The sequence below is a fragment of the Genypterus blacodes genome, unplaced genomic scaffold, assembly GCF_046128005.1.
Source record: "Genypterus blacodes isolate CSIRO-AG114 ecotype Tasmania unplaced genomic scaffold, CSIRO-AGI_Gbla_v1 ptg000105l_1, whole genome shotgun sequence".
NCBI lineage: Eukaryota > Metazoa > Chordata > Actinopteri > Ophidiiformes > Ophidiidae > Genypterus > Genypterus blacodes.
In genome coordinates, this window is record NW_027466909.1 from 1,861,221 (window position 1) to 1,883,677 (window position 22,457).

Here is a 22,457-nt window from a genome sequence, read left to right on the forward strand (position 1 = left end):
GCAGAAAAGAAAGAGACAGAGTGTGAGAGAGAGAGAGGAGCAGTAGGGAGAGAGAGAGAGAGGTGCGATAAAGAAAGACAGGGAGAGAGAGAGAGAGGCAGGGAGGAAGAGGGAGTGAGAGGTGCTTAAAGAAAAAGAGAGAGGAGTGAGAGAGAGGTGCAGAAAAGAAAGAGACAGAGTGTGAGAGAGAGGAGCGGTAAAGAAAGACAGGGAGAGAGAGAGGCAGGGAGGAAGAGAGAGTAAGAGAGAGAGGTGTGGTGAAGAGAGAGAGGAGGCCCCGCCCACAGCGTGCCAGCAGTCGCTACTTCAGCTCGGCTCTGCGTCACTCGCGCACAGATACGAAGAGAGAGGAGAGAGGGAGGAAGGATAGAGAGAGAGGAAGGAGAGGAAGGAAACCTCCTCAGCTACTCGCGCAGACAAAGACTGAGCACGGCCGCGTTTGTTTACCTCCAAAGCGGAACATAACACACTCTGCACTCGGAACAGGCGGATTCTTTCAACCGAGAGGGAGAAACTGTGGGATTTTACTTCTTGTGGAAGTTGCTGTCGTGCCCGTAAAGGACCAGAGGATCAATGTTCGGACGCGCGTGCGGGCGTGTGTGTGTTTAAAAAAACAAATCAATATAGTTTAGTAAAATTGCAACCCGGTTATTTGTGAGCCCAGCAGTGATGTTCCGCCTCTGACATGCCCCGTCCGTCCAGGTGAGTGTGGGCCACTGGTGCCGATGTGTTTTTATTGTGTTCAAATCCACTGTGTTCACTATGCTTACCGGTATTTCAAACTAGTGGTTGTCACAAAGTTGTCGCAAAGAGACGCAAAGCAATACGCGTTATTATACATGTATAATTTGATGTCAAAGCTGAAAATTCGCCGTGTTCTCCTCAAAGTGTGTGTGTGTGTGTGCGTAAAAGACGAGTCAACCGCGTTTTCATTTCCTACACTAATTCCCGTGCTGTATTATACCTATTATACTTTAATCGCGTCGAAGCCAACCTTAGTTGTTCTTTTCAGAGTTATTTATTGTTAAGACAGTTTGATCTCGTATCTGTTTCCCTGTGGTAATCTCACGGCGTGTTCGCGTGTTTGTGTACTTTGCAGCGCCGCACTCGGACTTTGCCGGCACATTTGGTGACGCAGCGCACCGGCTTCTGTTCCTTATTAACCCCGTTTCAACTGTTAAACATGTTAATTGTTGTTTTACTCGGGGAATAAAGTAGTAAAGTATTTGGAATGAAAACCCTGCTGTGCGCGTGCAAGCAGGGAGACGGTAGATGCTGAAAAGATGGTGATTTTATTTCTAATATGATTTACAGGAGTTTTGCTCCGATGAGAGGTTGCTTCGTTATAAATCGAGGTGAATTCAGCTGTTACATCGTGTTGTCTTAGTTTTCCGTCAGTGGATAAGATCAGAGTGTAATGAGCTGTAACACCTGTGATCACAGCCGCTTACCAGTGTGTTATGGCTCCAACTATAACTTGGTTGGTGTGACTCCGGTCGGCCCGAGGGTGGCGCTCATGCATCACTACTATGGAGTGGAGACCTCTCACGCTCTCTCTCACACACACATACACGCACACACAGTCCGTATACTTTTGTCATCCCTTATCTTCAGTCAGTATAAACGTGCGCGCGTAATGTTAGTTTTTGGGTACAAATGTGATATTTATCAATACTTGTGATCATGCATGGACCACACACGGACACACCGCCTCTTTATTCCAACGTTCACACGCCGGTGCACACACGCGTTGGTGTGTAGAGATCCCGTGTGTGTACCTGCTGGTCCTCACGGCTCAGGCGCTGCGGGTTTCCTGACCTGCGCTCCCTCTTGGTACGAGGTTCGTCCGTCACACACCGTCGGTGCGTTCTGGTGACGTGTGTGTCCATGTCGCCATGCTCGCGTCACCACAAGCCGGAGGGAAAGTTACTCTCAGGACCACGAGGCGTCTTCGGCCGCTCATTGTTCGTGCGTAAAGACGCGTAAATGTAATGACGCGATTGTTGGAATTGCCTGACTTTAGTTGTTAGTTAGTTAGTTTGTTAGTTAGTGAAAGGGGTTCCCGGTGCCGGCGTGCTGCGCGTTAGTCGTCGCTGAGCTCGCACAGATGTTGAAGTTGCAGCTGGCAATCCTTGAGTTGAGGAAACTGTCTGGTCTGGACAAACAGGAAGCGCCGCGAAAACAAATTGGCGAGTGTCTCTGCTGAGCTCTGAGTCATGGGGTTTCTAATACATGAACTCAATGCTCCTTTAAAATAATATCTCACTTTACACACACAGATCTCTGGGAAACAACTCGTGAAACTTTGTAATATCTGAGCGTTTTCCCTCAGATCTGCGGTCTCCAGCTGCCTGGATGTTTCGAGTCTCCCGCTGTTTCCGTGTGACGCAGTTCGCTGCTCCAGCTTCCTTCATGTCACTCTGTTGTTTAGTCCCGACCAGTCAAACGAGATGTGCTGCAATCAGCAACTTCTGACAAACAATATAGCCGATTTGGACCGGAAACAATATGAACACGGAGACATACACGGCAAATATAAATACCTAAGTGACGTGGAAAGGTGAGTTCGGTTATGAGGCGGAATTGCGCACGAGACAAACTTTCATCCGTGTGGGGTTTTTTTTGGCGCGTTTGCTCCAAGTCGTTGCGCGTCCCTCGCCGGGTTTCCTCCTGTAGAAGCCCAGACACTCTGCGTTGTGAGCGGCGTGGTGAAAGCCCTGGCTCACGGTGCCACTCTGTCCATCCAACAGACACCCGAACCGCGCCGATGGCTCGTCCGAAGTAACGGAAAGAGAGGAGACCGGAAGGAAGTCGCCGCCCGCCGCTACCGGTGGAGCTCCAACCGAAACGAACCGTGCAAAGCCGGCAAACGTGGGCAGGGAACGGAGCCTTGCCCGCGCCGAGTCCACCGGAGAAGAGCCGGAGTCGCCCTCTCGGGGCGGCGGGATCTTAAGCCTCCCCTCTCCCGGGGGTCTCTGGGGGTTTCAGTCGAGGTCGATATTCCGTCATCTCCCCCGTCGCTCTTCTAGTGGATATTTCTCGTTTGACGGCGACTCGTTACCGAGCTCCCCGCTGCTTCTGCAGAGGCCGGTGACGGCTGACAAAGCCACGCAGACCCCGAGCCCCTCCGGCCAGGCGATGAATCACGCGGTGCAGCGCATGGCCGAGGCGCACGGCGGGGGAGCGGTGGCGCACAGGAGGCCCCCAAGGCAGCACGGTGAGAGAGCACACACTCCTCCGCCCGAGCACCACATACTGATGGAGCACAGGACAGATATGGAGTCGATACTAGAATAAAACGGGAAGTGATGAAGTGGCAAATACAAAGACGAGAAAGGCGATCTGAACAAAGTTTAATATCTGGAACGAAGTCTCATAGTCACTAGTAATATGTTTACTACCAGAGTGCTCAGTGCTTCCACAGAGTTACAGCTGCAGTCAGTACAGTCTGACCTGCAGTCAATGATCAACTCAAGTCAAACAACCTCTGTTATTCTAAAAATCATTAATCTTTCCCTCCAAATGTCCAGTGTGCCCTCTACTTACACAGGTGTGTAAAGGGAGTGTAGCTGTGTTTACATCACAACAGTCCAGTCTTTGCTGTACTCTTCAATACTTTACTTCCTTTGAACATCTAAAACCCCTGCAAGCTCCACAAAAGCAAATGTAGAACCTCAGAGTCACAGAGAACTGGCACCAGACTGTAGCAGAAGTTATTTATGGGATATGTCAATGTCAACCAGGTCATCTTTACCTGCAACCAAGCAACCTCCTCACTAAACGTTTCCTCTCACCTGATTCTGAACCTAAAAGCCAATAGTTATGTCTTCTTTGTGTTGCACTTCCTCCCTGGTTACTGCAGGGTGATGCTCATGCAGCCTGAACTTACAACTGCACAGCATCTACCCTGTTTACTGACATGACTGCTGTGGTGTATTTACATGTGCACGCTTAATAAACAACAAAACACCCCAGTCAGATGTTCACAGGGCTCACAGATCCCTATCGCTCTTAAACATCACAACAGCAGTGGCCTGAAGTTCAATTTCTCAGGGCAAGGATTGTGTTTTAAGATCTGGGGCGTGTATAAAACAAAGGAAGTATGTCAGGAAAACAACAAACACACACAAGCCTGTCACCTCCAGCAAGCACAGTGATCCAAACCGCTGCTCCACTGCTCTTGTTTACACCAGAGGAACCTTCAAAGCAGACTCAGGGCTCGGTCGTCCCGCTGCTGGCTAAAGTTACCATCTCGCCCCGTTGCCTGGTGACAAACACAAACTCAACCAGGAGGCAGAGATTTGGTCGAAAACAACCATTCAAACCCTCCAGCTGTGTAGCTCAAGTAGACGATACATTTTTTTTAATGTAATGACATCGTTTCCTCCACCCGATGGGAATTTTCAGATTTGTTGATTCCACATTGTCTAAACACGCCAGCCACAGTCCGTTCACATGACAATGATGCTTTTCCTGACTCCTAGAAGTTTCCCATTTTGTTCTGCCCTGTCCAGGGTTTTCCAAATACATCCAGTACACATTAGTCATGAAATAATAATGATAAATGCTGCTTACTTTGAATAGGATAAGAAGACAGGACTACAATCTGAGACTTTGCAACCTGACAAACTGAATCCAGCATGAAAAATCAATGCTAGCTGTTAGCAATGTAAACAAAACAAACTCCCAGGTCATCTGTAGTTCTTCTGTCAAAACCAAAGCACATATCACAGCCGTATCTGCATGTGTGTGTGTGTTTTCTTCAGGCCATAACGGCGCTTTGTAAGTAAAAATGTATGTTTCTGGTTGAGGTAAGACCGCCTGAGGCCTCAGGAAAAGCTCTGATTGGCTGAGCTGATTGGCTTTTGTCTTTTTTTATTCTCCTTCAATGCAACCAGACAGACAAGATAACAGTCAAAACACCACTTTTTGTGTGTATGTATGTGTGCGTGCGTGCGTGTCCGTGTGTGTGTCATTCATTAAGTACGGCCATCAAAACAGACCACTACGCGTGTGTGTGTGTAGCAGTCAAAATAGGCCTGCAGGTCTTTTGTAAGGTGCAGACAGAAACTCTTTGCCTCCGGTTCTGTCTGTCACGGCCCTGAGATAGGAGAGATAAACACACACACACACACACACACACACACGTATGCTCATGCACCAGTCTCTCACCCATTATTTCATACATGGCCTCAGTTGTCAAGACTATTCTGTGTTTTGAAGTGTGTGTCATTAGCGTGTATTGGACAGTGTGCCAGAGTGCAGCAGTGTGTAGTTGTTTGTGTGCCAGAGGGAGAGATAGAGCGACGGCGGTTAAGGAGGATCAGTCTTCTATCATCCTGTTGTTGAAGCGCTCTATCGGTGTGATTACAGCTCCTATCACTGCACTTCCCCCTTCTGCAGCAGGAAGATCACACATACAGTCTCAACAGTTTGCGTCGCGGTGCATTATGGTCCAGGGATTGTTTAGAGTCCCGTTGTGTAATTATAGTAACAAAGATTTGGACGCACAAAGATAGACTTTAGTTCACACACACACACAAACACACACTGACTGGATAAAGAGGACTGGCCTGTGTCTACCTTAAGCAGGACTAATTAGCTATGCGGCCTGCAGCAAATCGGGACTCTCACAAACTTCAACAAGGATCAGAAATGGAAACTATCTGGGAGAGTTTCACAGCTATGAGGACATTTTGCCTGGTCCATTTGCGTTGTAAGTGCTAATGAACTTCAACCACGGTGTTCCTGTTAGAAGCCCAAAGCCACAACATGCGTCACACAAAGAAGAACCCTCAGGGCAGGGAGACGTCTGGCGAGGCTTGAACTGCAGTGATTCAGGCTCCTGTGATTCTCTTGGACTCCGATGCCAAACATCACATGACTGGAGTTGTTTTGGTTCATTCACTACGACTTCACTATGACGCCCAGATCGCTGAATAATCAGTTAGTTCTCTTCCTCCTCCGATTCCTACGACAGATTAACTTCGTCGTCTCTCGTGTCTTTTGAAGTATGAACGCAAAACTGTTTGGATCTGCATACAGAGTATTATTTCAATGCAGTTTTACCCATAATTCCTGGCGTGCTACCAACAACACTCCTGGATAGAAGCCATGGCGTCATCAGCCTGCCGGACGGAGGAGAAGCCTTCTACTCCATATTGATCTGCTCAGTGTTGGGAGGATGTGAGAAATATTAAGCCTGAGTTTCATAACAGTATGTTGAGTCATAAGTGGAGATCAGTAAGATGTCAGGCTCTCTCAGGCTCATATTGTGTTTAAGATTGAAAATATCACAGATTAACCACACAGGCACATTGTGACTTTTGCATGAAAATTCACAGCGAATTCTCCACCCTAACTAGAATCCACCCACACTTTCTTCATCTGGTCGCTTGTTGTTTGTTTCTTGTTCTCGTTCTCCATCTGGTTGCACAATAGATATCACAGGGTTCACACGCCGTCTCTCTCACCAAACCTGAAACCTGAAACAAGTCGCCTGTTGCAATATTGTCCATAGGTGTTTCACACAGCAGCCTTTTAATAATGTGGTTTGCCCTTCTGACAAAATGTGTTGGCTGCCTGTCTCGTGTTTCAGAATCAAAGGATGAATCAATCCTCTCTGGTTTCTGTTCCTGCTTGCTACAGTAGTATTTGAAATATCTTTTCGAAGAATTGAAGCTTCAGAGCACCGAATCCCGACTGACTAACTTTGTCTCTGATCTGAGCGGGTTTGTTGTTGCGTTGCTGATCTGCTGTAGATGAAACTTGTGAGTCGCAAAACAATGTCTTGATCCCACCGCTGCAGTGAGTTAATTATAATATCTTGACATGTAATTACAGTGCGTGCTTTACATGATCATGTTTTTTTGTGGTCTCTCTTACAGGAAGTCCTCCCAGCCCCTCTAGCAGACGGCCACCAAACGCAGCAGGGGACATGCAGATAGAGATTATTGGACGGGAGCTCCAACGCATAGGAGACGACTTCAATAGGATCCTTATGCAAAGGGTGAGTGGTCAAAGACCGTGTGTGTGTGTGTGTATGGGAGGAGGAAAGGAAAGCCTTGAACTCCCAGTGACTCAGTGGACCACAGTAGGTTGTTGTTCATGGTCCAGCCTTCTGTCAAATCTGATCTACTGTAATTCTGTTATAGCCCCTTTTGCACTGGACTATATTCTTAATTATGTCCATCACTTTCTATACAGACAAGCCTACACATCAGCCTTGATAAAGTTAGTTAAAGTGGGGTCCTATGTAGATATGACCGATCCAATGTGTAAATCTAATCTGCATCTGGATCCCTTCCTCTTTGGAGTACAGATCAGTACAGCACAGTAGTTGGAGGCCATGATGTTTTAGGGAACGGCTTGATCTTGTCTGGGAATGTCGGGGATTTGTGTGTGAAGGAATTCCATGTGTGTCAGCTTTTATTGCCACTTAAATGTGCTGCCCCCTATAGGCCAAATGCCATCAAATGTAGTCAGAATGCGAGAAACGACGACTTGGTGGAACTCTGCTAAACTAACTAACTAACTAACTAAAGTGTGTTGGTTCAGCCTGAGTTTATCATCAAATGTTCTACTATATTTAATTGAAAATTGTGTAATTAATTTTAAGATACAAGAAAAGCTCATTTGCTTCCTTAAGTGTAAATCCTGTTTAAGTGTAATGGAAGCTTTCAGACTCGCTGATTGCTCCTCTTCTAATTTATTGATGCCCTCACATCTTTGAGTCTCACTTGAGAAGTTTAGATGTTGCTGTGTGATGACTTCAGCATCAATATCTTCAGTCAGACGCCCTATCAGCATCTTTTCCTGGCAACCGGTCTGGGTATTCAGTAAGCGCGCGTGTGTGATGAAGGGCACTTGAGGGCTTCAGACGCTTCAGGACCGAGGCTGAATCGCGTGTCTGTGAGAAACAGGTTATTTCCACTGTGCTCAGAGTGAGAACACTGAGACAGCGTTTGATCAGAAAATAACTAATCAAGCAGCCTAAAGCGGCAACAAATATACACGCCAAACAGGAAAACAGGCATAGGATAAAAACACAACAAGGAAAGCTGTGCCGGGGGGATTAAAGGGAAAACATCTCTTTCTCTTTCGTAAGGCCTTGTGCCACTTTACAGCTGCGGGAACAAATCGAAAACTAACTTTGTTGCTCCAAACATGTGGTGAGATGCAAAGAAGGTGATTGCTGATAACTAGCTGAGGGTGTTTCTGTGGTAGCTGCATGTATCTGGATGTAATGCCATTATTCCAGTGCATATGTTTGCAGAGAGTTCCACTTTATCAGCCTGACTGGTTGAGCTGTAAACTGTAAAGCTGTGTGCCGCCGTACACGCTGACTAAAACTTCATTTCCTCTTGGCTGCTGTTTGCCGGACAACATTTCCTCACGTTGCATCACCAGAAATGTATCAAAGCGCTGATTAGAGTCTTGGAAAGACCGAGAGGAAGAGGGGAGACACGGCTGGCTTCACTTTAATCAACACCGAGAAATGGATTAAAACATAAAAGGCTAATAAAGTTTACTATCTAATCCCAGCGGATCTAAAAAAAGATTTGTTAGTGTTAAAAGCTTAGACGCTATAAAGCTGCAACTCTCCAGTCAAACTGCTGATTAGTTAGAAATTAGCCTTCCTACTGCGCTGTCTCTACATATTTAACCCTTTGGATGCACTTTCCTTTTGGCCTTCTTGGTGTATTTTCACACATAATCAATAAAATAATATAATATAATAATATATAATAACAACATCTAAACTAAAACATGGTAGTTCTTGATGCCAACATTCCCCACCTTTGGCATTTTGAATTTTTTGCTTGGTTATCACCCAAAATATCGTGCAGTTATACGTTGTTGAAATGGGACGTTCAAATGTACGATTTTCCCAACCGCCACTTCAACGTCTCACTAGATTTGGCACTGAAACTGGCAGATCAGATTTTATACGTGTCATAATTTTATCACCCTCTGGGGCCGTGACACAGGACTCACTGTTCGCTGAGTCATCCTCCGCTCGCTGCACGTAGAAACAAGCTGTAAACGGCTGTCAGAAGAGCAGACCTGTAGCCTTAAGCCAGTCTTTGTTTTTGTTGATACACACAGTATAGCCACCGTAGGGCAGCAACAGTCTGCTCCATAAAACAGCACCACTACAAGGGAACCATTTGCAGTGTTGATCATGTCTCGAAACATCTTTTCACCAGAGATATTGATTTGTTTTTGTCCATATTTATCTACTTTGGTTAGGCAGCAGACCATAAACTCTAAACTCCCAGTGCATTGGACTTGGACGTTCAATATTCATATTTTTTCTATTGTGTTTGATGCTGAGTGACAAGAGGGATCACAGTTTATGCAGGTAGATTGCTAGGCTTGAGGCAGTGACAGTGACGTGTTGAAGCGCAGAATGATCTAGAACGTGTGTGCACATGGTTTCTGCACTGCATGTCTTCTGCATCTGCACGTGCTTTTATAGAACAATGAAGAAGCAGACAAAAGAGGAACATGGAGGTTTGTTCCCTGTTCTCTAGTCAGCTGTTGGAGTAGGTCTGTGTGTCTCTACGTGTGTGTGTGGATAAGTGCACATGCTCAATCATCCAGCCATAATTCACTTATCTGCAATCATTTATTCATCGTCCTGACCTGAGATCACTTTGCCTTGGTTGACCCTAGCAGGACTGCAGGTTTCTCTCAGGTTCATTCAAGCAACTCTGCTCCACTACAAGGCTGTGAGTCCAGAAGAGGCCTCTGCTCCTTCAGGTTGAGTAGAGCCACTTCAGGCCGTGTGAGCTCCTACTCTTGATATGGTCTGGCTGACTCCCAGTCCCAGGACACACAGGAGGGATGGCAGCGCCCTACTGGGCTGGGAGACTTTGGGTGACCTTTGAACTCGGCCTGGAAAGAGTTTTGTCCGGTGGAATGAGATGTGATCCTTGTCTGAATTCCGGGTCACTCACAGTAATACCTCAGCCCGTTTTGATGAGTTTGAATATCATCTAATGTGACATCACTGTTGGGCACGGAGCAGAGGTGTTGATGTGGCATTATTCAGTCTGATGTAAGAAGCACTTCAGTTGATTGCATCATGTGGAAGCTGAAGCTGCCTGGCTCTGGGCCGTGGGCTCTCATCCCGTCTGCTCTGGTGGCTCAGTGGTCTCAGCTGAGTAGCGTGTAATTGCAATGTCCTCGCTTCACGACCAGCCATAGATATTTGCCCCCTTTCTCATGTTCATTTTATTGCCGTGCCTTTTGGGCAACATCACCAAACAGCTTTTTCCACTTACAAATGATATTAAGTGTATGACCTCAAGTATTTATAATGGAAGTTATAACAGTAATAGGAAGTTATTGGTCTTTAAGTAAGCTACTCTCTCTCCATTGTCCCTATTTGACCCTCCCTCTCTGTCTCTCTCTCTCTCTCTCTCTCTCTCTCTCTCTCTCTCTCTCTCTCTCTCTCTCTCTCTCCTTGCTCCCCCCCTCCCCTCTCCCTCTCTCTCTCTGGGCATGGTGTGCAAGAGAAAAATAGTTAAACATTTACACAACGTGTGCGTGATGTGCTCGTCTTTGTGTGTATATTTGTATTTGAACATCTGTAAATGTGCTCTGAGGGCTTTACGTGAGTGTGGAGTGTGTGTGTGTGTATGTGTGTGCCTGTGTGTGTGCGTGCATGCGTGCGGTGTGACAGCCTAGTGTCCGTGACAGAGTGGATTCATTATGGCTTAGCCCTGTGGTTAAAGAACTCTCAGGGAGTAAAACATAGGGTCTAATTATCCTGCCGACACACACACACACACATACACACACACACACACACACACACACACACACACACACACACACACACACACACACACACACACACACTTATACAAACACAGTCATCTTGCACTATGAGGTAGAAGCCTTGTCCTGTAGACAGAAATAGCTCTGAAGAACTTTGTGGACCAGCCTGGTGTCACTGGCTGTGTGTGTGTGTGTGTGTGTGTGTGTGTGTGTAGTAGAGTAAACAACACACACAACTTTTTCTTAACCCTTGTTCTACCTTTTGGCCTGGCATGTTGCTGTTTGTGATGATGGGTTGCAGGAGTGTGTGTTGATGTGTCTGCTTGCGTGAGAGTGTAAGTGTTATATCAACAAGCATACACTTTGATTCTTTTCCAAAATTTGGAATTTTCAGGAATTCCACAAATTCCAGCACTGAACTGCACCTAAGATGTAAAAATGCAATTACTTGGCAGTGACAGTCGTTGATGGCACGCAGTCAGGTGATTAAACTCACAGACAGGCAGTCAGATAAACACACAACAGACACATTCACACACAGGCAAACAGACAGCAGACGCATTTATAGACATGCAGACAGACAGACACGTGCAGACAGTCAAACAGCCAGACAGCCAGTGAAGCGATGGCCATGAGCGACCTAATGTGCAGCAGATGTCTGGCCTTAGCACCTTGTTTTGAGGCCGGCCGCCTGACGTCTGCTGTTTGCCACTCGAATTAGACGCCGGCTCACATGGGAGCTGTGGATGCTGCGGTGTCACACTGGCCACATCTACAGTGTCAGCTCCAATCAAACTTCGGTTCAAACAGATTCTACAACATTCTCCTCTGCAGCAGTTTAGGCTAGACTAGAAGATAAGGTTCAGATTAAAGTTTGTGAAAGGAGAGAGAGAGAGAAACTAGACTGCAGTTGGAGGTTGGGTCAGTTGGATTCTGGCCCACAACTCACACGGCGAGCGAGCAAACTGACCAGTCAAGTGAGCGTCTTCCTCTTTCACGTTCCCTTTGAGGGACAAAGAAGCAGAGACACGTTGAGAGTGAGAAGAGAAGAGTAGGTGTGTGTCTGTGTGTGTGTGTGTGTATGTGTGTGTGTGTCTTTAAGCAGGCCCTGTTGTAGAGAGCTATTTTGAGCCGCAGCATAGTAAGTTGTGGTGACCAAACTAAATCACATGAGCTGTATGGAACTGACTGTCTCATTGTTTTCACGGAAAAGACGGAAAACAAGTGAGATAGTTTCCACCATTTTCAAAGACTTGCGGTAAAGTGGGGAGGGGGGTGTTAAAAGCCAAGATGAAACATTCACGTCGAAACACATACATGTCTAACAGTCAGTCAACACCTGGAGTGTGTAAAATACGGTAGAATGTTTCTGAAAATTGTGTTTCAGCAAGTGTAACTCTAGCTGTTGAAATGTCTCACTACAAGTAGTTCAAAGAATTGGTGCAGGCAACTCCAGTGAAATGTAATAATGTTGCGCTCCAGTCGCAGTCGGAGGGCAGAAGTTGGAAATTCTGTGTTCCACAAGCCACAATAATCAATATACAGATATGAATTCTTCTTCTGCTTCTTTGTGTTATTCCAAAACAATAGATAACACAAAAGTCTCAGCCTGGAGAGTCGGATTGTTGCCACAGTTGAATGAATCGTGACAGTCTTTCTATTCTCAGCTGATAGACGGGGTCGTTCGAGGGAAATGCTGAAACGAGGAAACTATTAGATGATCACCAATGTGTGTGAGTGTGTGTATGTGTGCGTGTTCTGGTGCTTAAACCAAACTTGGGGTATCAGGTTTAAAATCACATGTGTGTTGGTGGAACTGGTTTTGATTTCATGTCAAACTCCCCACTGCTTGGTTCAAGTTCTCGTGGCTGCATCTGCATCTAATTAGGAATAAAGTCAAACATCTCATCCAGATGGTAAAATATGACCACTTACCCCAATAATAGACTAATCCTTTGTCTAAATGTATTATTACATTTTGATTACATTTGAAATGTTTTGAATTATTTATACTAATGTGTTTTCACTCCCAACATTAAAAGTGGAAACCCAACTAATAAAATATATTACTATTGATTGTCGATCATTACAACAAACAGAAACCTGTATGTTTAAATGGTGTTAATATTTAGACCCGTACCCATTCGATGACTGACAGCTATATTTGTTCAACAGTAAGTAGGTCAATATTGTGGAAAATCTTATTGCCAATATACAGCAATTTTTTCGCAGGATTTATTTTCCTTTCTAGGAGATAGTGGAACATTAGTGGTGGGATGATGGGGTGAGTGGAGAGTGAGAGGCTTATGCTGGGATAAGCATCGTACCCAGATGTTTGCCAGGCGTAAATACAGCCATCCTGTCAAACCTTACAGGCCGACATAACTCATAACATCATCAATCATATTGACTATTGACAATGTCAGGGCTTAACCTTATTAGATGCAGTTCACAGGAACACGGTAATGAGTTTGTGTGCTGCGGGGAAAGATCTTGGCCGCCTTAGTCGTTGTCTCATACCACAAAGTACAGACACCAGTTCATTAAGTGAGAGAAGAGCGTGGAAACACTGCCAAGCTCCAAACCACAACACTCACATCTGTCTTCAGAAAGTACGTTGAGGAGAGACGAGTCTCTAATGTGAGAAGAGCTCCTCTGTCACTAGCACACTGGCAGTGCTGACAATGATGTGAATGTTAACCACAGCTAAAAACAGTAATTAGATTTATATAACCTTCTGTAATTGACAGGAGTGCTGCCTGAGAAAATCATTCAGGAGAAATCACATAGCCCCCAAAACAATCCTACGACAAGTGAGCGTGCTCACTATCCTGCAACTTTCCACCCGAATCAAAGCAGAGGAAAGTCAAGGCTCTAATTTGTGATGTCAAATGACAACCAGAGGAGGTTGTGTGCTCACAAATGAAAGGGGAGACTGAATTAATGGGTTCAGAGAGTGTTTGCTTGAGTGTTTGCACCCACATGAGAGTCGATTTATGATAACTGCAGGTGTCCAGGATGTAGAGGTGAAACCAAATCCCCTCACAAAATTGGTGTTTGGATGTACGCTGCCAAACAGAACAATCTCTGGGTGACATTAGGAGAAACTGAGACTGTGTTATCAACACTAAGAGGGATTAAATGCTGCACTTCTAGCTACATTGTTGTTAGACTGAAGGTAAGGGAGTTCATCTGGTGGTGATCATTGGCAAATAATGTCCCATGTCCCATCACTAATACTTTTTATAACATTATTCTAGAGAAACCTTCCAATAAATTCATCGTTTTTGTCGTTTGATTGACTTGAGCTTAGTTCAAATGTTATGTTTAACCGTTGTGTTAGAATCGGTCAGAGACAGAAGGTTTGTGATTCACCAAAGAGTTAACTGGTCCTCCCCTCACCTTTTTCCTCCTGGGGCGTTTGGGGTTTCTGTGGTTTTTGGCTTGTTTATCGAATCAAACCACACAGCTTTGATACTCCTCTGGCTCTCGTCCCTGAAGATCCTGTTTTTGACTCCAGCCTCGCCCCGGGGCAAACGCCTTATGTTGTGCCTGTCTCTGTCTGGACAGTATTGTACACTCCATCCGGCCTGTTTGAATGGCTTCATTCCAAAACAAGACATCTATATAGGTCCAGTGGAAAATTGTGGTTCCTACTTGTAAATATTCTGCTTACACACGGAAATGCTTCAGTTAGTGTTTTGTTACTGGGTAATAGTTGCTTATTTTATTTTATTTTATTTTATTTTATTTTATTTTATTTTATTTTATTTTATTTTATTTTATTTTTATTTTTATTTTTATTTTTATTTTTATTTATTTTTAAATCTTTTTTTTCTTTTTATTTATTTTTAAGAAAACATTTATTTATTTATTTTTTTACTTTTACTTATTTTAGAGTGGATAATTTCCTGCAAGGTTGCTAATATGGAGTATATGGGCAGTGCCTTGCTCAATGGCACCGATATCACTGACACTATGAGGTTTTCCTCATAGCAAAAGATCTCTCCTCCTTAAAGTTACTTTAGTCAAGAGCAAGTGCAGCTTTCTCCAGCTACAGCAGTTGTGTTTTTAATTATTGGAGACCTTGGAGTTTCCTCGGCATGCCACTGTGTGCGTTCACTCATGGGAAACACTCTTTTGATCCCGTTGACCCAGTGTGGCTGTTATCAGTGTGAAGCTGAACAATGTGAGGATGAAGGGCCGTGACCAAAGCTCAGAGCTGTTGACTGCAGGGAAACAGAGCAGAAAACAAACCCAGATTAAACACCTGCTGTAGTCGGCAGCGTGCCAGCGACCGTGTGGCCATCTGGGCCAAAGTGAACAGGAAGGTAGAGCAAGGAGTACAGACGAATACAGTACAGTTTGTGTTGCATTAGTTTCCGTGGTATCCAATGCATCTATGGCAGATATCCGACAAGTATTCTAACGTCTCCTCTCCTCTCTCCTTTCTCTAGAGACTTGCAGACAGACAAAGACAGATCCACCTGCTGCATCCAAACCCCCTGCCCCATATCCACCAGGAGCCTGCAGTCCTGCTCTGCATGGGGCTCCTGATCCTTCTGATTGGACGGATACTGTACATACAGGGCGGTGCCAACAACCACCAGGACCCATCTCAGGTCTAGCCTTTGGAGAACCCAGCAGACGTAGCATCTTCCTTTATAACCCATCTTTGACCATCTAGGACCTATCTTGAATCTCCTTTTTTGCATTTGTGTTCATTTTTACTCTCATTCCTCAGAAACAAATGAGGAAAGAGACTTTAGTTTATTTATGTACAGATATGCATCGGGGGGGAGTGAATATCATCAGAGATGACTCGTTAAGGAACTCTAACTCACCTGGATTTGTTTTTGCACCTGTTTTCCGTCTCGGACTCTGAACCCTCACCACGCCACCAAAGAGCCGGAATTTTGCACTCCGTTCCAGGGCGGGGGTGGTGGTGTCATCTGAGAATGCCTCCCTGGAAGACGATGCCTGTGGAAATTCAAATGTGCCTTGTACAGAGTCTTGTTCTTTGGTTTTGTTGTTTACTTTATGTTTAAAATCACTTTTAGATGTTTTTACAGTATGTGTGATGTGAATTCCTTGGGTGATCAACTCTGCAGGCCAGGGGTTGTTAAACTTCTTTGGTTCGATCCTTCAGTTTAAACAGAACTCATCTGTTTATCTCTGTGATCCAAGCTGAGTGAAATCCTGTTGTACTCCTGCCGTTAAGCATCATCACGCAGCAGAAATGACTCCAGACGCAGGGACACCATCACAATTTTACACAAAATCTGTACATAATGTTCTGAAGCATAAGTCTCATTAACCAGTGTTCCCTGTCATGAAGATGGGGTCGGTGTAGGTAGGTAAAGTCTGCTGCGTCCATGACACAGATTCCGCTTCAGATGTCCTCAGCTTCCATGACGTACTTTTTAAATTTCAAGGTCAGAGCCCAGACACCAAAAATGAACTGTGCAACTCTATACATCCATAATCCATCTGTTCATCCTCTCATCGCCATGTGAGCTTGCTGACTGAACTGATACTTGTTTGTATCAACGTTCAGATATCTGTTTGTGGTGAATATCTCCTTTCATATGTCCCGTTCCCAGGCCTGGAAAGAAGAAGGATTAATGTCTTCTCCAGGTTTTCCATGACCACTCATCTGTTAATGTTTAATCTGAAGCTCCCATCTGTTTTTGGTTGAGTTTTACACAAACAGGTGGACTCAGTGATATCAGTCACCACTTAAACCTTCCCCCCCGTGCCACAAAGCCTGTGTGTGTCTTCTAACCACTGGATCCAGTTTTGATAACGACAGATGAGGGCGCAGCGTTTTTCTCCTTATTTCCTTAAAGTGGAAATTCAGATTACGCTCACAATTCCTGTGGATGAATTCCTTGAGGATGTAGGAAATCTCTTGCGGATCATTTAAAGTAGAGCACTGGATAGGCCTTCTGAGAGAAAGAGAGGATTTTAGCCCGTTACTGAGTTAACCCTGTAGTAAGATGAGCCAGTATGAATTTTGATGGCAATGAACAAAAGAAATGAAAATGGAATCAGCAATCAAGTCAACCATGAAACCTGTGTCATTTCTCACTATTCTCTTTTAGAATCCTCTCCCGTTTAGCCTTTATCCGTGATCCCTTAATGATCCTGTCTCCAGCCTGTGTTTTTATTCAGCGTGTGTATTACATCCTGCACTGCATGTAGTTGGCAGGCGTCCGTTTGCTGACAAGGTCACGTTATCCGTTTATTAGCTCTGTGACTTGTGACCTGGCCAAGTCTCCCAACGGCTGCCAGGTCATTAAACACGCTCAGAGGAAACCTTTTGGACTGGAACCAAACACAATCCTAATTTGCGATCCAGATTTAATACATTTCAGGTTAATTTTTAACTCTGCCGGCTCGTTAATCATTGTTTTCATATATGGAGCCGCCAGAAGCAGAGCTCAGTTCTTCTAATAGGTTTATAATCCAATCTTACGATATGATAAAATGCATGCTGAACTGGAACAATAGCCAAGAGAAACAGTCGATTCGAGTGTGAATGAGTGTGAAAAGCTTTTATGTAAAAAGGCCTGGATTTCCTCAGGAGGATGAAGAATATTTTTTTTTTTCCGTCAGTTCCTTTTTTTTAAAACTCTGAACAAAGTTTGGTCTTGGAAAGAAGCGGTGGGGGAACAAGAATTGGATGAAAGTTTGTCGAAAGCACCTTACGTAGGAACGAACGTGTTCAACATGAGGGAATGACCTCAGACTGGGTTTGGCTTTGTTACAATCCAAGGTTGTACATTACAAGTTCAGTTATGCAGTGTGAATAATTCTGACCAAAGAGATCTGTGCTAAACTGTTGTTGGGGGTCGTTTTGGATGGTACAGTCCAAATCCTCTGCCGTACTCTGTTTGTACCTAGTTTATGAATATGATCTCTTCTTAATGCTGACTAGAATCTGAAATATTATCTGATTTGTTCTTTCATGCTTGCAAACATCACTGAGTTACAGAAAAGTGTGTTTATATCAGCTTCACCCTGCATAGGCAACATGTTACCCAGCAACTCAATCATTTTATAAATTAGTTGTTTATAGATATTTAGGAAGCCTTGTATGCAAATCAGTAAGATGACGGTTCATTAATTAAAAAATGGTCTAATGCTATTTTTCCTGTTTGTCTGTTGGAAAGTTAGTTCGTGGTTAAGTGTTATGGTACAGCCACTCTATAGCAATGTCATCTACTTCCCTTTTCTTCTCCTCCAGCTGCCTTTCTACTAGAATAAAGCAATGAAATATGTATCAAACATTTCATATTAAACTCACGCCATATTCATTTGGAAGTCAAGGCTTCCTCCATTCCCAGAGGCTTTGGGGTTGCTTTTGCTCTGCTGTGTCACGGAGGTTATCACCCAATGCCTGTGTGCTGATCTCTGGTATTGTGCCATCTGAAACCCAAGACCTCATTTCAAAGTACTGTATGAGGGCTGCAGCGTGTGAGAGGAGAGCCTGACAGAGTGGAAAGTGAAAGATGAATTACAGACTTGTGAAACTGATATGGAAACCTGATCGTATGTTGATTCACCACCTATGATTTGTGGGTGTTAGCGTACAAAAAGAGGGATCTCTGGACTATTCTGTGACATTCAGGTTTTTATTGTCTGGAGCAGCTTATGTCCTTTCAGCTGTTTTTCGGACTCGGATTTGTCAGCTCAGAGTTTTCATCTGTCTTTCTTTGCTCGTTGGAATCATACAACCGAATGCAAATCAGGGGAATTGTAAAGTTGTATGAAGATGTTTATAGACTAGAAAAGGTTCTATTCCCTGTGCTTTCATTGGGATTGTACAAAAAGACTGCGAAATGGGAGGATACACATGAAATCGTAGGGGGACCCAGACACCTTCCCTGGGGTGCTGTGCTTGGTAGAAAATGCTGTACAGAAGCGCAACTGATGGCGCCTGTTTGCACTGAGAGCGCAGAATCAGACACAAACTAATCTTAATGATTGAATGACCCAGTACAACTGTAGCAAATGGTGTCTGTTTTTTGTATTCTACACTGAAAATGTAATTATGTTTCAATTGTGCAGGGCGGTAAATGTAAATAAAGCTTTTTTTCCATCTTTCTAAATAAAAGCAACTCCTAGAGTGATTTGTGTGTTGTTTTTATTTTTATTTTGTAGGGGACAAAAAAAACAATTACAATGAGATTTCTTCTAAAACGTAGATGTAAAGAACAATATCGTAACATAAGATCATTTCCATCTCTACTGCCACTTTATTCTTGTAACATTTCAACTTTTTGGACTTGTTATGCTAAAGTTTGATGTATTTACATGCATTTCATAGTGAGGTATAGTATCGTAGGTCTGCATACTGTAGGTATAAGGCAGAAAAATTTCACCAGGGATAGTGACCTTTTTCATGCTTTTTGTAGAAACCCTCCCTGTCACTCTCTCTGTGCCTTTAATCGGCCTTCTACTCATGAGCTCCTGTAAATTCTCCTCAGTCAGAAAACAACTTAATGTTTGTCGTCCTCTGATTCCTCTTAATTCCCTTCAGATCATATCAATTCACTTTGGAGTCATAAAAGTTGGTCAGCAAAATAGTGAGTCCTTTATTTTGAGTAATCCAATCTAAGGCTGGACTTTTTTTTTCAGCTAATCCTGAACATGATCTGTGTGTGTGTGTTAATTAGTTGGTGTGTCTGAAAAAAGACATGTAATTATCTGAGCCTGTGTTTGTGCCGTACAGTACTTTCCTACAGATGAGTGTAGATAACACTGCTACATACACACTCACAGTCACATTCACACACACTTACACTCCTTCTCACATGTGTGCATGAGTCAGAGCAGCAGTCCAGCAGGGTGGATTCCTCCATCTGCATTGAAAGAGAGAAGTGGCTGCTTTAACCCTTAAATGCTTATAAAGTCAAATGTCAAAATGTTTAGCATCAAATGGGAGAATGAAGCTTCTTAGTGAAGTTTGAGGACCGAAACAGGATTAGTTTGGAGCTTTTGCTGTCTGATCTGATTGAATGTTGGAGCAGTTTCCAGGGAAAAGGAAATAAATCTGTACTTGAGCTGCGTCACACATTAGTGCTGCTAATAATGAACCCTTACATGAGGAAATCAAATTTTAAAAAGTGGATAATCTAACTGGAGGACTGGATATAAAAGTCCACCAACAGCTGATTAAGATAGAAACACCATAATGCAATTAAAACTAAAGTTCAGATTTAGATTATGTATTAGTTATTCAAATCTATTCCGCGTCTTTGCAGCTCCATCACAAGGTCACAAAGGTCAAACGTGTGCCGGGCTCCGCTTCACTATACAACATATCATTTCATTTTAATCCAGCTCATCTGTCTAGACGTCAGTAATAGCAGGTTTTTGTTTATAAAGGGAGCTAGAATATAACATGCACTGTATGTAAAGGGGAGAAAAACAGAAGTAGTGACTAAGAAACACATACGATATTAGCAAGTCTGCATTGTTTGTATGTATGACTAAGAGTGATGATAGTAAGTTGTCATGGCTACGCAGTCTGCTGTCCTGGGAAACTCATTCCTGAAGACTGAGTATGTGAAGTAGAAGACTTTATTTTAAATTTGTATTTTGTAATTAAGTACATTACATTGTAGTTGGAGGGGAACTGAGTTAAGAAGGGAATCAAAGTCATGTCTCTTGTTTTCTTGTTGAGCTTTTCTTGCAAATGCATTTCACGATTCCTGTAAATCTCTGCAGGAACCAGGTGTTCAAATGGATTATTTTAACCTCCAGCTCTCTCTGTCTCTCTCTCTCTTTTTTTCACACAGAAACTTTTCCCACGCACACACACTCCATCTGAGTCAGTGAAACAGCTCTGTCGTGTCTTTTTGGGTGAACCGGAGACGTTTTCAGGATGCTGTGGTCAGAGACCCCAAGCCTGTTCCCTTCCTCTATTGACTGCTATGTGTGACGCTGAGCCACAGACCCACTACAAGCAACTCTCAGGGGCAGAATATTGTCATTGGTTGAGCAGAACCACTGGGGTTTATCTTAACATGAGTTTGAAGACTGTTTAAAACAAGTAAACTAATCATCAATCATCCCTGTGGAAATGAGGCTAAAATAAGATAATGCAACTCACCCGCCACAAAATGGGAAATGGGAAACGCTCATTAAGTGCAAGTCTGGAATGAATGACAGTAGTAGAAAGTCCCGTGTAATCCTGAAACAACAAACCAACAGGAAAATCCAGGGAAAGTTAAGAATGACTGTGATGAATCAGGACAAAGGGATAGTAATCATGTGACATGTTGATGCCTGATACTCACAAGTCAGGCATAAACGTTACAAACGTGATATTGTTAACGTATTGCAAACTTATAACTCTTACTTATTGTAAACCTTGATGAATCGCTGATAACAATGATAACTGCTATCACGCTGACTCGCTTCCTTTTGTCTTTGGACAAACAACAGTCAAACTTGTGACAAACTGTTGAGACATCCTGACAGGACACGTCCCCGACAGGATATTAGGTGCTTTTACACAAGAGGTGGATATACCAGAACCACACCATCAGATGAGTCAGATAGATTTCAACATGCCGGAGGTGCACACCGGCCTTATGAGGTTTGAAGAAATACACTAAAAGCAGAAATAGGATAAATGATCTTACAGGAATGGAGCTTGACGACGTGATAGGAGATTATTTTTGTGCTTCTTTCAGACCGCATAAAAACAAATCAGATTGCGATGACTGTCACATATGTAACTGCAACTGTGATTATGATAGAATGCAGTTATTAGGGTGGCGGTTGTGCGTCTGCAAAATATAATTGTGAAAGTCTTTGCGAAAAACTTTCCAGGCAGAGACAGATGTGATTTTGGAGCAACTTCCCCACCACGAGGCAGCTGCTTGCAGGATTACAGTAAATTTACCGCAGGGCACCACAGGCACACTTCCACTTCTGTGATTACTGCCCTTTGGAGCATTTGTAACTATTGCGATGTACGTATGAGAGTAGAATACAACACAAGCAAAGATCTAGTCTACAGAGATCAGGAGTAAGAGTCATGGAAGTGTCATGAAGCTGATTTGTAGTGGAATGAGCCCCTCAGAACCAAACACCAGACATTTAGTGTGATTCTGTGACCTGCTGGGGAAAGAAATGTGAAATGTAATTGGCCCAATACAGAAAAAGTTAAAAGCCTGGGAAGCAAGTGTAGTAATAATTGTAAGTAGATGTGAAAAATGTTGCAAGAAATTTATTTTTAGAGAAGTTCTGCTTTTTCTGTTCGAGCTGGTGAAGGCTCAGGATCAGAGCGGTGACATGGCAAAGGTCACAAGACTACTGTCACTTTACTGTCTCATAGAATCAACCAACATCCAATTTAAAGACCAAATCTAATCTCCTTATTAGAAGCTGCATGTGTTTTGTCTGCTTATGTGGTATGATAATGATAATGGTAGTGGAAGCATCTGGCATTAGGTGAGAAGAGATGGAGCGTTTCTCTGCGTACTGTACATAGGAAGCTGCAGGGCCAAGAAAGGGAGAGCAAGGTTCCAATTTAAGGAAGTTGTCCTTTCCCTCCCGTGGGCCTCATCGACATCAGGCCCCCCCATACGAGCGGAAATACCCTGTCAGTCACACAAACACTCACACGCAAACGCAAAAAGCAGCAGGTGGCC

The 22,457-nt window shown here is 43.9% G+C and overlaps 1 protein-coding gene across 2 annotated transcripts; it reads left to right on the plus strand.

Moving 5' to 3' along the window:
• The first annotated feature begins 350 nt into the window (after window positions 1–350).
• bcl2l11 (BCL2 like 11) lies at window positions 351–18,923 on the plus strand. Of its 2 annotated transcripts, none has more exons than XM_076160271.1 (4): window positions 351–702; window positions 2,751–3,217; window positions 6,888–7,009; window positions 15,246–18,923. In XM_076160271.1, the coding sequence occupies exons 1-4, from the start codon at window positions 686–688 to the stop codon at window positions 15,414–15,416; spliced, it is 777 nt and encodes a 258-aa protein (XP_076016386.1). In that variant the 5' UTR covers window positions 351–685; the 3' UTR covers window positions 15,417–18,923. The 2 variants fall into 2 exon arrangements, with proteins under 2 accessions (XP_076016386.1, XP_076016385.1); XM_076160270.1 differs by lacking the exon at window positions 351–702 and adding an exon at window positions 1,859–2,560.
• Window positions 18,924–22,457: the final 3,534 nt, after the last annotated feature.

What these genes read in the sequence shown, in the direction of transcription:
- bcl2l11 (XM_076160270.1), top strand. Translation starts at nt 2,451, where the DNA reads ATGTGCTGCAATCAGCAACTTCTGACAAACAATATAGCCGATTTGGAC. An exon ending in GAGGCCCCCAAGGCAGCACG is followed by an intron (nt 3,218 to 6,887) that starts GTGAGAGAGCAC and finishes TCTCTCTTACAG; the next exon opens with GAAGTCCTCCCAGCCCCTCT. An exon ending in ATAGGATCCTTATGCAAAGG is followed by an intron (nt 7,010 to 15,245) that starts GTGAGTGGTCAA and finishes TCCTTTCTCTAG; the next exon opens with AGACTTGCAGACAGACAAAG.